We start from the raw sequence: 15,520 nt of genomic DNA on the forward strand, positions 1-15,520 counted from the left end.
CGGAATATCGTGGGAGTCTGTATCATACTGTGCTTTTGAACGCTTTGAGCAGATCAACTTAATAACACCAGAATTACCGAATCACCCCTCAGGAACCTAGAAACCAGCGTTACTCTCCTTCTCATGACCACCAATCATTGGAGACTGGGGAAGTGCTCACATCTTGCTTATGAACCTGTCCTTGTTGACTGGCCTGCCCTTCTTTCCCCCTGATATCCTAGGCGTCTCTGTCCACATCTCCTTCACATTTTCCAACACCATATTGCAATGCCTATCAAATGCCTTCACCCTCGCCAACAGTTTCCGGTTGTTGCGGCAAGATATCAGGACTTGGGTGTGCGAGCGGACGGCGGTCTGTAGGATAGAGAGTGGGCCGGAGGTGAACTCGTGCTCTTCAAGGACGGAGATTTCGTACTCGCTGCGTGATTGTCAGTATGACTTCATTATTGGCCAGGCAGCAGCGGCGGTAGCGGAAAGAAGAGGAGCCGCTGAGTAGAATTAGATGGGTGCAAGGTAGACGTACGTGAGCTCCATACGAGGCTTGTTCAACAAGTCTCTGTAGCGTTGTTAGCCTCGACTACTTGAGCTGACGTCATAAAGCACGTGGATGAGTCACATACTGGATCTTTGCGTCCGCCATCTTCTATAAAGGGAGGACTCACTGCACTGTGGTTTCGTCGTGTGAAGGTAATCGACTCAAAGATGTTCCTGAGATTTAAAGCTAGAGTTTCATTGGTTCGAGCTTAGCTCAGCCCTGCTGACTCATTGGATTATGTCCCCCACGTCTTGAAGCTTTGGCGCGTGTACGAAGATACACGCTCTTCAAGTCCTTGAATTGCAGCCTCAACGAGGTCAAGTCGGCCCAATTCGCTCCAATCTCTCTTGCAGGCTGGCATAAGTACCGATTGCCCCCCAAATCCTCCTCACTTATCTACAAATCTACCTCCACTCCGTCTTCAACGATACCAAAGCGCGTCATCAACACTTTGATTGGCAAATATTCAAGATTCTCGGACACCTCGGGGTTCACGATTACTGCCATTCGTCTTGTATGGATGACGTTCAATTCTAGCATCTGCTGTGTGGGGATTGAATGTCCACCGGCTCCACAATGCCAGAACATGGGCCTCTCAGGGGAGCCGCGTCTTCTCCAGCACCACCCCGGCCTCAATCTCAGCCTTCAGGACCGTCTCAAAGCTCCGACGATGTCACCGTACGCTCAATGAGACGTAAGTATATCAAAACAGTCCATGATCGATTGTAAGCATGCTGAAAGTTTTGATTTCAGTCAAGGTGCTTTACTCTTTCGACAACGAGAACAAGACGAATTGCTTGGCACGATGGCCGCAGCCTCTCGATATTCGAACAGCATATCTCGATGAAAACACACAGATTGGGGTCATCGAGTTGAAGACATGCATCCAAGCTATTGTGGCTGCTAGCCCAGAATTAGTTGCGGCACTTGGCCAGGATTACACCGTCTATGCGTACGATTACTCAGAATACGAGACACCTCTTGTCGGCCAAGGGATGCTTTCATGGGTTCTTGCATCTTCGTCCTCGACGCCTTCCGCTCCTGCTCACCAATCTCGCACTATTGTCACTGGACGTGTCTGCAAAAATCTTCTTGGACTGTTCTCCAGCAATTCACAAGAGACCCTTGAAGTAAAGTTACGCTTAGTTCCTGTGCCAACATCGCTGCAGAGCGAATACATCGAAAGCATGAAGAAGTATAGGGACATAAGTCAGATGATGCCTGAAGGTTTCGACCCTCAAGCTTGGACGTTATTTGTACAAGCAAACCCTGCTATCTGGCAGCTTGCAAACAAGAGCCGAAGTCAGTCTCCAGCGGTGGGGCAGGGACAGATTAGTGGATTTGGCATTGAACATGTGCAGCGGCTGCTAAGTGGCGAAGGCTACCGGCAAAGAACCATCGAGTCGCAAAGCACCCAACAGGCAAAACCCGAGCCACAACGTTTAGCACCTCAGAACAACAACTATGCAATCTCCGATGCAGCACGGCAAATCCCTCGGATGCCGAGCCCGGCTTCAAGTGTAGCGTCCGCAGCGACGAAGAAGAGGAGAGGGAGGCCTCCAGGTCCCAATCCCAGAAAGAGCCGTGTGAAAACCGCTACTAGGCAGGCTTCTGTGGATACTAGCTACGCAAGCAATGACGAGCGATTTGAGGATGGACCAAATAAGAAAAGAGCAAAAATCATGCAAGCAGAGTGGTCCGGCAACACTGATTTTGGAAGGCAGCCCGAGTCTCTAAGGGTTGCGGCGAGTACTGCAGCATCGATACGGATCCATCAGCCGACTGCAGTGCGTCCAAACAACAGCCTAGCCAATTCGCTGGAGGGTCCGCCAAGAGTGCCCACCCCAATAGCTGATTCTTCCAATCGCATGCAGAGACCTCAGCTGCCCGTGCCCATAAGCAATCTTCGCCGTGAGTCTTTTGCTATTGCCAGAAAAGATTATGCTTCTCCGTATGATCCCGTGGGTGCGAATGTGAAGTTAGCGGAATCTGCGATGACATCTCCAGAAGCAAGTCAAGCCGAGAGTTCACCGGTGGATATTGCGTCGTCTCCGCCCGTTTATCGTGGGACTTCGACGTGCCCTTCGAGTCCGAATCAGACAACTCAAGCTCGACACTTTGAAGATTCGGGGTTCATGAGTGGTAACATAGATGAACTTTTCGAAGATGACGAGACGCGGCCCGTTGATGATGAAGACCTTGACGTCGCAGCTCAATACAGTAAACGTCCTAATCTATCAGCGCTTCCTGCCCAGGAAGAGCCAGCCGCTCAGCTTCCAGAACCCAACACTTCTCAGCAAATTCGCGACATTCAACAGCCGACTGCTCCTCATGAGCAGAATCAGCAGCTTCACGGGCTTCAGCGGCCGGATATCCTCTCTCGGCAGACTCATCAGCCTTACGAGCTTCCGCAGCCTCAACAGCAAGCGGGCAACGCTTTTACGGTATCTAGGAAGCCTGCTAGGGGCGCAGCAGGTCTTAGTCGGACGGCGTCCTCGGGAAACCTGGCTCTGCCACCAATACACGCAAGTGACCCAATTCGGCCCACTTTGAACCGCTCACAAACCTGGTCCGGCCGTCAAGCAGCACATCCTGCTTCTGATATGACACCTATTCCTCCTGTAATGGAGACAACCGAGAGACCCGTACCAAGACCTAGAAAAGGCAGCGAGATCGGGACTGGTTCTGGCGTTAGAAGAAAACAGGCCATTCAGAGCAAGTTGGCTTTGTCTGTCGCTGCAGGGGAGATGCCACCTTTCTGTGAAAACTGTGGTGCTATCGAAACCCCAACATGGAGGAAAGCGTGGGTCAAGATACACAGCGGTACGCCAGAACATGTCGTCATCTCCGAAGAAGAGGGAGGCATCATTGCATGGCAAACTCTGCAGACAGATTGCAACGGGATCATCTGCCTCTACAGGATCGTCAAGAAGTCAGTGCTAAAGACCGATGAAGGCTTTACCGAAATCCTGCTATGCAACCGTAAGTTTTGCTTGCTGAAGAAGTTCTGAAAAAACGCTAATCAATCGGCAGCTTGTGGGCTTTGGCTGCATACTCGTAAATGTATGCGACCAAAGGAGGTTTGGGACAAGACACAAAATGGTCCTGACGAAAAGCGAAAACGAGGGACAAATGGGAAGAGGCACAGGGCTAACTCAACATCTGACCAGGCAGCCGACGCCGCACCTAATGGTTCAGCTCTGCATTCTTATGATTCCTCGTCAGCAAATAACGGTGGACAAACCGAGTGTGGAGAGGCAGAATCTCAGCTGCCGCCTTTCCAACATCGAAGAGCATCTAGCCAGCACACAATATCGCCCCAGGCCAAGCGCAGAATTGCAGAAGAAGCTTCCGCGGTGGCGGCACTCGAAAGGGCTATCAGATCCTCTCCACACAAGTTTCGGGGCACTGAACATGTCCCTATCGACGTAGAAGATCTCACGCCGCAGCCCACCAGACGAGTGCTCTTCCCTTCGCCAACCCTGTCTGAAGATGCCAAATCGAAACGTAATTCAATTGTCGAGGTCAGCGGTAAAGGACGCCATCAAACTCCTGGCAAGTTGTTTGAAGATCCTGATAATGACCAAGCCGACAAGGAAAATTGCCCTCCTGCTGAGGATGATGGCCTAGATCACCTCTTCACAGAAGATCCCCACCTTACTCGTGCCACAACTCCGACACCTACCAGCTCAAGCCGAGCACACACCTTCAAGACTCCAAAGAGGTCACCCAACCGGCTTCCACCAACGACGGGCGACTTCTTCTCTTCCGCCGCCAAAGCACTCCTCCGCGCTCCTAACACGCCCAAGCGCACTCCGACCAAGGATATTCAACCACTCGGAGAGCTGACTCCTTTTACCGCCCACCTCAACCAGCTGCTGTCCGACGCGAATAACGGCAATGGCAGTCCCCGGTCCAATGGTTTCGATTTCCCCTCTTTACCTTCCTTGCATAATACACCTGGCCGTCGTACCATGGATTTCGACTTCTCGCAATTCGATTCCCAGGATCTTCTCAGCACCGATGTTCCAATGCCCAGCAGTCCGCCAGCCTGGTTCGGCGTATATGAGGATCCGATCGAGCATGGTGCTGGATCGCTGTGGGGAGACTACGCGCTGCCTAATTCGGCTTCTACTCCATCAGACGATGAGGAGGAAGTCAATGGCGCTAAGCGACCAAAGACTCCAGGTCTGGTTGTTGATGAGAATGGGAGAGCAAGAATTGACTTTCAAGCTATGACATGAGGGTTCGTCTTGGGATATAATGAGACGGGGTTCATGATGCTAATGACGTTTTTGTACATATTGTTCTAAGACGCCTTCGAGGGCAGTTGATGGCAAAAGATCGTTTCTGGGGAATGAGCGGAATGGCTAGAAGTATCAGTAGGATATCCATACTTTTGCATTCAGTGATTGCTGGGGTAGCTCGGGTTTCCACCAATACATCTCTAGCAAAAACTTTCATACATGAGCTTTGTCCCTGTGATATTCACAGGCAGTCATGATAAATCTTACAGCTTCAGATCCCAGCAAACACCGCTTGCGAAATCACTGTTGAAGAGTGCCAATAATGTTCTTTCGCATACTCGCGCGTTATCGTCATTATAAAGCCCTTCTCCGACTACTCATCCATTGTTTCATAGCCGCCTGCCCGCGACCATGCCCAGTGCTCTTTTCCCACAACTGGCAGCTCAGTCATTGCTATCATAGAATATCTCCTTGTACCTATGTGTGGCATCCACGACTGCTTCGACGGCAATGAAATCTGCATTGCACACACCTGATCAGCCATCGATCATCCCTCTGGAACGACCCTGACCATTGTGCAGGAAAGCGGGTATGCCCGTACCAATGTTGCTTCCAAAATCCGTAGCCTGGAACACCTTGACGCTCAAATCCTGCTGCACTTTACCCACGACCTCTACAGCGTTGTTGAGTTGGAGGTGTGCATCCTATGGAATCTGTCAGCCGCTTTCACCGTTTGCCTATACTCTCTAGCGCCTCGTCCTTCTCGATGTCCCACCTCTTCCCGCCTTTCCATTTTCCACATGCCCCGCTTCTCCCTCCTTCTCCCCTTGTCTGACCGGGCTAAGACAGCTTACCCTGTTCAATTGTACATTTATGGTACCATTCGCATCGATAGTAGCCGTTTCTCCACGCAATGACACTACTTTGCCAAGGATGCGGACGGTTTGATTGGTGAAGGAGTCGAGGTATTTGGCGTTGACACGGGGGGTGGCTTCGGAAGCCATGGTAGAAGGTCTGCGAGGGAGAAGGATAGGAAGAGCAGCGAACGTGTAAGTGTAGGATGCTGGTACTTTGGCGGGGTTGCTGGGGTACCTGGTAGAAGCTGTGTAATGATTGAGTTAGTTTTGTGATGGAACAAGAACAAAAAATGCGGTGATTAGGAAACGCGTTCTGGTGCGGCACGCGGTCACGTGCTGCACTTCATCATTGGGATGTTTCATCAAACGCTGAGGCGCATATTCTATCAACTATCTGTCCGAAGGTATTTGGATGTTCCCTTGGTTAACGATATCTAGGATTGTGTTGCTGCTACAATTGCTCTGCAGTAAAAGTACGTGTGGCTGCATTTGAGCGTCTCTTACCCTTGCAGAAAAGATGGTGTTTCCTTTTTTCTCTCCGCATTGCCTCGATACCTGCAATATGAAGTCATTTACTCTTGCCTTTCGTTAGAGCAATGGCGCAGGCAGCAATTCCTTGTCCACTGCGGGGATTGGACTTCCGGTAGACGGCTACCACCTTCCTTATTCGGCACCGCAGGGGTGCCTCCAGGATTGCGAGATTCAAGATACCAAGCGGCGATCCATCTGCTTCCTGGGAAACCAGCTCTCGCATGCGTCTTTCTCAGCCATTGTCCCTATCGCGTCTCAGGACAATATGCAGTCGCCCGTTCAGCAGGGGACCTCAACGTAGCCTAGGTCTCATCTAGGCAGGTACTAAATCTGTTCTCGCTGCTCCTTCCCTGGAGAAAAAAGACGCACAATGATGGAGCCAAGACGCGAGTCAGCGTCATGCTGTCACCGAGCTCCACATCAGGGCACGCCAGAAGGTTGGGCCAGGGCTTTATATATTTCCTGCACCCATTAACTCCCATCCTCTTTGACGTCTATACAGCTTTGACAAGTATTATTCCTACCCAAAATGTTTTTTCAAAGGCCTAAGTTCACTGCGCTCGCAGTGGGCTTGCTTTTTTCTACTTCTACTACAGTGAATGCTGTACCAAGCCTGGAACCCAGACAAATCCCCGCCAATGCCACTGACGTGACTACTATCAAATCGCCCACAGGCGTAACCATTCGCTACAAAGAGCCTGGCAAGGCTGGCGTCTGTGAAACGACTCCTGGTGTCGGATCATACGCTGGCTATGTCGACCTCTCTCCAACTTCACACACATTCTTTTGGTTCTTCGAAGCGCGAAACAATCCAGAAACGGCGCCCCTTACGCTGTGGTTGAATGGTGGTCCCGGTAGCGACTCTTTAATTGGCCTCTTCCAAGGTATACACATTACGAAGCTGTGGGTGTTTTGAACATATCATGCTGAACAGAGTACGTAGAACTCGGACCGTGCAACGTCACCCAGAATCTAACCACCGTCGTGAACGAAAACTCGTGGAGCGAAGTATCGAACATGCTGTTCATTTCCCAGCCACTCGGAGTGGGCTTCTCCTACTCTGAAGAAGAGGCCGGTAGCTTTAATCCGTACACCGGCGAGCAAGAGAACTCGAGCTACGGAGTGACAGGAGAATGGCCGGTGATCAATGCTACAGAGCTCAGCACGACAGATCTCGCTGCTGTCGCTACATGGCATGTTCTTCAAGGCTTTCTCAGTGCTCTCCCTCAACTGGACGGCAAGGTCGCCAGTAAGACGTTCAACCTGTGGACCGAGTCGTACGGTGGTCATTATGGCCCTGCATTCTACAACTACTTCTACGACCAGAACGAGCTGATTGCTAATGGCACAACGACCGGCACGCCCCTTATCTTCGATACTCTAGGCATTGGCAACGGCATCATTTCTGAGTCAATTCAAGCCCCTTGGTATCCTGAATTCGCCGTGAACAATACGTACGGGATCAAAGCTGTCAATGACACTGTTTATGAGTACATGAAGTTCGCCTGCTACATGATCGGTGGTTGTCTCGATCAATGTGTAGAATGCGAACAAGTAAACAGGTCAACAGACGTGGGAATGCAAACATGCTTTCAAGCCACCGACCAGTGCAGGACCAACGTCGAATCCCCCTACTACATGTACAGCGGCCGCGGAGTCTACGAGTAAGAGACTGTCTTCATAGTGGGTGCTTGGACTGTCAACTAATTATTTTACAGCATCCGTCACCCCTACAGTGATCCCACACCCCCAACTTACTTTGTCGACTATCTCAACCTCGCTTCCACCCAAGCCGCCCTCGGCGTTAACTTAAATTACACAGACTCCAACACCGATGTTTATTACGCCTTCCAGAAAACAGGCGACTTCGTTTACCCAAATTTCCTCACAGACCTCGAAATGATTCTGAACAATTCCGTTCGTGTAGCTATGTACCACGGCGATGCTGACTACATCTGCAACTGGTTCGGCGGGCAGGCCGTCTCCCTCCAAATCGATTACACGCACTCGGCAGAATTCCGCGCTGCAGGCTACGCGCCCTTTGTCGTTGACGGGACTGAGTATGGCGAAGTGCGGCAATATGGGAATTACAGCTTCATGCGTATATATGAAGCAGGTCACGAAGTCCCGTTCTACCAGCCGATCGCTTCACTGGCTATGTTCAGCCGTGTGCTCGGGAATTTGGACATTGCGACTGGCGAGACGGTGGTGACGGGGAGTTACGAGACGAATGGAACTGTCAATGCGACACATACTGAGCCATATGTCGCGATTCCGACCGTTACGGGGAATGGGAGCTCGCTGTTAAGCTATACGGCAGCGATTACGGCGCCCATTACGAGTGTGCCACCAGAGGGGGATCAGGTGGTGGAGACGGCGAGTGCGACGGCGACGGATGGAGTGTATGGAAGGTATGTGAGAAGGGAGTTGGATTTGAAGGGGTGAGGGCTTCGAGAGGTTGGGTGGTACTGAACTATGGAGGGTGTGCTTGCGCTCCTATTATTATGTAGAAGGGTAGAAGGCATCAATAGGAATCCTTTTGATTGACTTTCCATAGTGGTCTCTGCACTGCGATATCCTTCAAGACCACGAAATCAGATTACGACCAGCGGGTGTGAAACTCATCCAGCAGGTGTGCTACCAGAGACAGTCGCAGCGAATGGAAGTTCCAGCGGTCTGTGTTCCAGTTGTGGAGAGCTGTCGACCGTGAAACCGACGTTTCAAAGATCCTAGGGATTTGGTGAGACGATACTTCATGCAAGCCTAGTAGAGTCTCTACGTCGCAGCATTGAAGGACCAGTGTGCTACTTCTTTAATGATACATGGAATTGACACTAAACAACATCTTCAAGCCGTACTTCGATCATGGATAGCACAACCGTTGTGAAACATAAGGTAGCAACGAAGCATACTCACTCACGCTATGGAATTGTAGTCCATCCTTCGAAAGTTGAGTCTTGCTGTCCAGTCATGTTTCTTCGCTGTCGACGAATGCCTACGGAATACTTAAGATGATACAAAGCAATCTATAACAGACGAGCGGGCTGGGTTCCTGCATCAGCTGGCCGAGATCTTGGAAACCGCGTTTTGATGACTTGCTGGCGAAGTCCGGAGGTTCAGGGTGAGTTCATGAGAGGTTGGCAGAATGCAAGCAATCCTAGCCGAACGAGCGGTTTGCAGGAAATTGTACTTCGAATCGTGATCGAATGTCCTCGGACTAACAGATAACACCAGCTGATACGAAGGATAGCATCAAGTCCTTCGCTGACAGTGTAGCTGCGGCTCGGCTACCCAATAAGCCTGGAGAATCTTCAGAAGATCCTGCACAGGCAGCCTGAGAGAAATGCGATGGAAAGTTTTTGTGGATTCGACTTTTGTATGATCACCTAGCGGCCGGAAAGAGTACGAAGCAGCTACAGCGAGTAATATTGGGAACGCCAGCTGGACTGGAACAAACGTATTAAAGAGATTTGAAAGGCATCACCGAGCTTCCAGACGATGAAATAGACCGCGTACTCTCCATTCTACAATGAGTGCTCTTTCGATGCAGACCACTTAGGTAGGAGAGCTTACAGAGGCCTCTTGGTCGATATCGACGACATGTCAGGCTCAAATTCCCAAAGACAACTTGCCAGATGTTTGGAATTAGTACCATGCCATTGCGACCATACGCAAGCCATGTGGATTGCTGATTGAAGTCCGCGATCAAACTATCGACGGGTCCATAGCGGAGATGACCGTCTTTCGCGTCCATTCCTCTGTGAAGGAATTCCTGTTGAAGACTAACAACGTTATACTATTGTGTAAAAAAGAGCCTATGGCCAAGAATCCCACCCACACGAATGAGGTAATCGCTCAAAAGTGTCTGACCTACTTATGCTACGAGGAACCATACCGGGACCACCGTTCGCCAAGAATAAAAAAAGATACTCAAGTCATCGACGAATCACGCTTTTCTGAGGTATGCAGCTGATTCGTGGCACCAGCACTGTTTCCTTGCTACAAACCTCTCGGGAGCTAGCCACTATTGTGAACCGTTCTTGGATCCTACCGCCAGTCGATGGATGCTCTGGTTCGACTGCAGATAATGAGTTTTGAGAGAGCAGTGGGGAGCCTAAGGAAGCTAAGCACTACCTTACATCAACTCCACTACCTTACATATCGCATCTGAGTATGGACTTTTGAACGCCATCAGATACCTCTTGAGCCAGGATGTGCGATTGGACCTCGTGTTTGGCAGTGAAGGAAAAGCCCGCCATACAGCCACACTCAACGGCCAAGTTCAAGCGGTTAAGCTGCTATTGGCAAAAGCGCAAGTCTTACTTTAGGAGCGCCAGAGTGGGGGACGCTCTCCATTGCCTTGCCTTTGCTCGTGGAAAACCGAACGTCCAAACCACGATAACAATTCTGCTCAGGTCTAGGACGGACGTAGAAGGAAAGATGATGAACAGCAAGCAGCGCCGGTGTGGTACGCTATAGCATGTGGGTTTAAATATCTGGTTCTTTAGCCCTTGGAAGCAGGGGCAGAACTAGATGCGAGGGATGCCATTTTGGGGGTTGCCGCCACTGCATGTGACAAGCTTCAATGGGCATCAAGAATTTCTTGAGGTTGTGCTTCGCAATGGTGCAAATGTCAGAGCTGCAGACAACATGAAGCATTAAGCACTGCATTACGCATTGCTGTTTGGCAACAGAGACATTATCACGATCTTGTTTCAATCAGATGCAGAAAGTTGATGCTTCTGACAGTGGAAGAACGATTGCACTTCTTTACGCGGCGAAATGCGGCCACACAGATGCAATGAAGACTTTGCTTTAAGGAGGGTCGGACACTAATGCTACTGACAAGGGAGCAAAGAGTGCACTTGTTTACGCGGCAGAACGGGGCCACACAGGCGCTGTGAAGACTTTGCTCCAATCATGGGCAGACGTCAATGCCATTAACAACGGAGGAAGAACCGCACTTCTTGGGCGGCGGAGAAGGGCCATGGGAGTGCGACATTGACATCGCGGACCTGGAGGCGGAAGACAAAGGTGGTAGTACGCCTTTGATCGAGGCAACATGCCACGGAGAGGTTGCTGTAGTAAAGTGTCCTTGACAAAGGGCCTGGCGTTCGAGCCTCAATGGGGTGAAGGTTTCCTGCAGACCATAAGACCGCAACAAATCAGATTACGACTTGTGAGAGCAATTTCTGAGTTCCAGCTTGGACGACTGTGCTCGGGGAGAGTCTGAAAAGCTCTCTGGCCGGCTGAGTCCCGTACAGTAAACCCCGGCGTCACTCATGCCACGGTCACAGACCAGCGCGGTGGTGTCTGGCTGTGTCCATGCGAGGCTGAGAGGCTGACTACAATGCGAAAGTATCAATGCGGATAGTAATGCCTGTAGAAGGTTTCATCAACGGCTATTGACGGTGGTTGATGTTGCCATTTTCTTGCCCGAGTCCGAAGCATGAAGCGGAGGATCCTGGTAGCCTTGTAGCTGGTAGCCGCTGCCGCCATCCGAAAGATGAAGCTGCGATGAACGCGACCGCGTCCCTTGCCATAGAGAAGGACGGTAAGGTTTTGTTAGCACGCTGAGTGCACAGCTGGTATACCTACGTCTATCCGTAATCCGTAAAGTTGGCTATGATACGCGTCTCGTTTTTGGCGCTAAGCGTTTTATTACCGGGCCACAGGGCTGAGCGGCTTTCTTGTCTCTCGCAAACTCTGGGTCGAACTCCTGCCTCAGATTGCTTGCTGCAGCCGACAACCTCGCTCCTTGTGGGACCGTAGCACTAGCTATCCAGGGTTACCATGCCTTCGGACGACCTCAAGATCTATGCCACATCCGATACCGACTTCTACGACCTCCTAGGCGTCACCTTCGAGACTTCCCAGAAAGATATCGACCGAGCATGGCGAAGAACAGCACTCAAATATCATCCTGACAAAGTCGGCAACGATCCAGTCGCCAAGGAGAAATTTCACCTCGCGCAGATTGGATATGATCTGCTATCTGATCCGGCAAGCAAGGCTCTCTACGATAATGCCCGCAGTGCTAGATTACAGAGAAAGAGGCAAAACGATTTATTTGAGGGCAGAAGGAGGCAGATGAAAGATGACTTGGAGGCGAGGGAACGTGGTGTCAAGAGACCTAGAGAGGAAGATGAAGGTGACGAAGAGAAGCTGGAGAGAGAGATACGGAGGTTGGCTGAGGATGGGAAGAGAAGGAGAAAGGAGAGGGAGGATGCGCTGAGAAGGGATATGCGGAATGAAGCCGAGAACGCTCATGCTGCAGCACCGACGCCCGGCTCGAGCAGTAGCCACATGAATAGAGCAAGCACTTCCCAGTCGACTGTGTCTGAGATCGATCGAACCGTAAAAGTACGGTGGCCGGTCGAAGGCGAAGGGGGCTCCATAACAGCGGAAGGCGTCAGAAACTTATTCTCGCAATTTGGCTCCATCGAAAGCGCGGACTTGCTCAATTCAAAAATGCTCCGCCTCGGAAAGAAGCAAAAGAAGCAGCTCGCCGTAGTCTGCATGATACAGTACAAATCAGTTGTCGGCGCGCATGCTGCAGTGGAAGACTTTCCAAAACAAAATGGTCCTGAATGGCGAACATTCGACTCCGTGTTCTGGGCCGCTAACAAGGAACCTGACTTCATAACTGCACACCAAGACAACAGGGACTCCGCACCGGCAACGCCCACGCCGAATGGTCGGACCAAAAGCACATATGCGTTCTCCGACTTTTATAGCCAAGCATCCACACCCGCAGCTTCGCCTAAAGCAGGTGATGGTGGGCTTAAGAAGATGCCATCTTTCGCGTCCTTCTCATCTGCAGCTTTCAATACGCCGAAAGGCTCACCTTTTGGCAAAGGGCTGGGGGTTAATAGTCCTAGCCTTGAAGAGATGACAATGATACGGCTGAAGAACGCAGAGAAGAAACGATTGGCCGCCGAGATAGAGCGGCAGGACAGGGAAGACGATGCCGCTGAGGCAAAGCAGGCATGAGCACGACAGCAAGAGCATTGCATCTGAAAATTAGCGTTGGCGCACAGGCGTTACAGAGATACCCAACTTTTCGTAGCACCAAATCTGAGATTTGGACAGTCATTTCTTCTGCTTATATCTTCGTGTGCATCAACTTCGATGCAGCTTCTGACCCTCAGCTCTACTCTGATGCCAACTGGGCACAAAAGCCTTCACCCTTACCTCTCCCCCCTCCCTTCCCTCTTCTGGTTCCCACGCCACCTTGAACTCATGCTCTGGACTCCACTGACTGCCCTCCCCCGTCAGCACCGTATCCGTCATAATCTCTAGCCGACACAATGCCAATCCAATATTACCCATACCACTTAACCATTTGCCTGCACTCCTCCCTTTCTTATCCATCCTACTGATATTTGCTCCCCTCGGCGGTAATCGTGTCTCCATATTTGCATCATACCTCAAACCGTCCGGCGGTTTCGAGTCCCCTTCAGTAGGATATATTTGTACGGGTAGTATCCTCTTCCTGACAACGCCCGTATGATGCGTCCGAATGGTCAATTCCTGGCCCACATAACAGCCTTTCCGAAAATCAATCCCACCCATAAAATCAATATTACTCTCTTGCGGTAACGCGGACTCTTTAAGTATCTCTCCTTGGCCCTCTGCTACCCCCATCATCATCCGCCTTAAATCGTAGCTGCCGCCCTCAACTTGCGTTCCTGAGCCCTCAAGCTTACGGTCCCCAGACACTATGACCCTCTCCCCCATATCTGGCGCTCGCTGGTCTAAGCCGCCCGTTCTCGACTCGACTCCGGACGGTGACTGCTTTCCCCAGGTTGCCCAGATGCTCAGCTCTCCTTCGTCAACTACTCTGATCCCCACTTTCGCTCGTAGTTTATACCGCTTCAGATGTCTCGCCAACGCTTCCACCTCGTTTGCGTCGACCTCGATTAAGAAACCCGGTTCTTCCCTCTCCGCATCCGCGTCCGGATATATGAATACATCGTGCAGGACTCTCCCTGAGGCATTCAGAAAGGCGCTGTAGAAGCAGGACCTCATGTATTGACTAGGGATGTTTTGTGTTGTAAGACCTTGCAAGAAACGGGATGCATCATGGCCGCGGAGCGAGACGAGGCGGCGAGTGGGGAGCTGAGCGCATGCGGTATGTAGGGGGGCGGGCGGGTTCGGCGCGGAGATGGTAGTATGGCTGCGGGATAGACGTGGGAGAGCTCTGCGATAGTGGTAAAGAGATTTGGAGAAGAGCGAAGATGTACGTGGAGGCATGGCGCGCTGGTGGGAGAGCGGAGAGATCGTGGACTCGGGGTGTAATTTTCGTTATGCATATTGCTAGCGTGCTGTATTATCCCTGATTGCATAATCCTTGAGAAAGAAAAAAATTCCCACAGTTCTGGCACACCCCAAAATTAAAAATTAAAAATTTCAATTTTTCTATATAGGTTCTCAACCACAATTAATTATAATCTGGAAAATTATTAAAATTTAATAAATAGAGTATAGATTAGATTATAAAATTCTTAAAAGATTTAAATTATTCGTTATATTGTAAAATAGAATAATAGCGAATTTTACGAAGTACTCTTGACAGCTTTAGAATAGCCGAGGTAAAAAAAAAAAAACCTTGGCATTTATGTAGATGATTTTTCAGCGCACCCTCGACAATGTCAAATCAACGTTTTATTATTTTACTTACGTTGTATAAGTTAAATTTTTTAGATACTTTGATAATAAATACTTGGGTGTATAAAGTATATATTTTATTATTTTTAGACTATAATTAATTGTGGTTGTGATCCTACATAGAAAAATTGAAATTTTTGATTTTTGATTTTGGGGTGTGCCAGAACTGTGGAATTTTTTTCTTTCTCAAGGATTATGCAATCAGGGGTATCACGACTAGTAAATTCTGACATCTGTACTAACCGTCTTCACACGTCCCTCATGCAATGATGCAATTGTTGGAACCCAGTACCGCTCAACAATGACCTGCGTCATATCTTACAGCTGCTAGATCGGCTGCGCGCAATGTCTCTGCTTTCGCCCTGCCGCTTCGTCTCTCGTGTGGCTTGTCTAACGAAAGGAAAGCTACAATTTCTCAAACATGCATTTCTTTGTTCACAAAACGTTGCTCATCAGATGACGCTGGCAGGATGATCTCAAGGCGGTGGAGAAGAGCCCGTTACTGTCTAGTAGTCTCGTGCACCCGAATGTTTCCATGATGTCCGGCGCAGTCGCTCCTTCTCAACTTTTGATTGCTTAGAGAGCAAGTACTACCAGTTAAAATGCTAAACCACAACGTCTCGCTAGTCCAATCTCTCTACAGGCTCAGTACCTGTGTTTTGTTTTACACCGCACTTTCA

At 50.1% G+C, this 15,520-nt stretch overlaps 6 protein-coding genes across 6 annotated transcripts; 3 read left to right on the forward strand and 3 right to left on the reverse strand.

Moving 5' to 3' along the window:
• Positions 1-53: 53 nt before the first annotated feature.
• Positions 54-640, reverse strand: HO133_001301 (uncharacterized protein; the record flags this gene model as incomplete). Its single annotated transcript, XM_037292231.1, has 4 exons — positions 54-96; positions 161-418; positions 524-556; positions 621-640. The coding sequence occupies 4 exons, from the start codon at positions 638-640 to the stop codon at positions 54-56; spliced, it is 354 nt and encodes a 117-aa protein (XP_037151650.1).
• A 471-nt stretch (positions 641-1,111) lies between these two features.
• Positions 1,112-4,779, forward strand: HO133_001302 (uncharacterized protein; the record flags this gene model as incomplete). Its single annotated transcript, XM_037292232.1, has 3 exons — positions 1,112-1,229; positions 1,289-3,517; positions 3,569-4,779. 3 exons carry the CDS (start codon positions 1,112-1,114, stop codon positions 4,777-4,779), a joined length of 3,558 nt encoding a protein of 1,185 aa, XP_037151651.1.
• A 446-nt stretch (positions 4,780-5,225) lies between these two features.
• Positions 5,226-5,786, reverse strand: HO133_001303 (uncharacterized protein; the record flags this gene model as incomplete). The annotated part of the gene is made up of 3 exons (XM_037292233.1): positions 5,226-5,299; positions 5,384-5,486; positions 5,637-5,786. 3 exons carry the CDS (start codon positions 5,784-5,786, stop codon positions 5,226-5,228), a joined length of 327 nt encoding a protein of 108 aa, XP_037151652.1.
• A 913-nt stretch (positions 5,787-6,699) lies between these two features.
• On the forward strand, positions 6,700-8,615 carry HO133_001304 (uncharacterized protein; the record flags this gene model as incomplete). Its single annotated transcript, XM_037292234.1, has 3 exons — positions 6,700-7,054; positions 7,114-7,834; positions 7,889-8,615. The coding sequence occupies 3 exons, from the start codon at positions 6,700-6,702 to the stop codon at positions 8,613-8,615; spliced, it is 1,803 nt and encodes a 600-aa protein (XP_037151653.1).
• Positions 8,616-11,963: 3,348 nt separating this feature from the next.
• On the forward strand, positions 11,964-13,163 carry HO133_001305 (uncharacterized protein; the record flags this gene model as incomplete). The annotated part of the gene is made up of 1 exon (XM_037292235.1): positions 11,964-13,163. The coding sequence occupies one exon, from the start codon at positions 11,964-11,966 to the stop codon at positions 13,161-13,163; it is 1,200 nt and encodes a 399-aa protein (XP_037151654.1).
• Positions 13,164-13,292: 129 nt separating this feature from the next.
• HO133_001306 (uncharacterized protein) lies at positions 13,293-14,426 on the reverse strand (the record flags this gene model as incomplete). Its single annotated transcript, XM_037292236.1, has 1 exon — positions 13,293-14,426. The coding sequence occupies one exon, from the start codon at positions 14,424-14,426 to the stop codon at positions 13,293-13,295; it is 1,134 nt and encodes a 377-aa protein (XP_037151655.1).
• Between the last annotated feature and the right edge of the window lie 1,094 nt (positions 14,427-15,520).

The sequence above is a fragment of the Letharia lupina genome (genome assembly GCF_014066315.1).
Source record: "Letharia lupina isolate WasteWater1 chromosome Unknown contig_12, whole genome shotgun sequence".
Classification (NCBI taxonomy): Eukaryota; Fungi; Ascomycota; class Lecanoromycetes; order Lecanorales; family Parmeliaceae; genus Letharia; species Letharia lupina.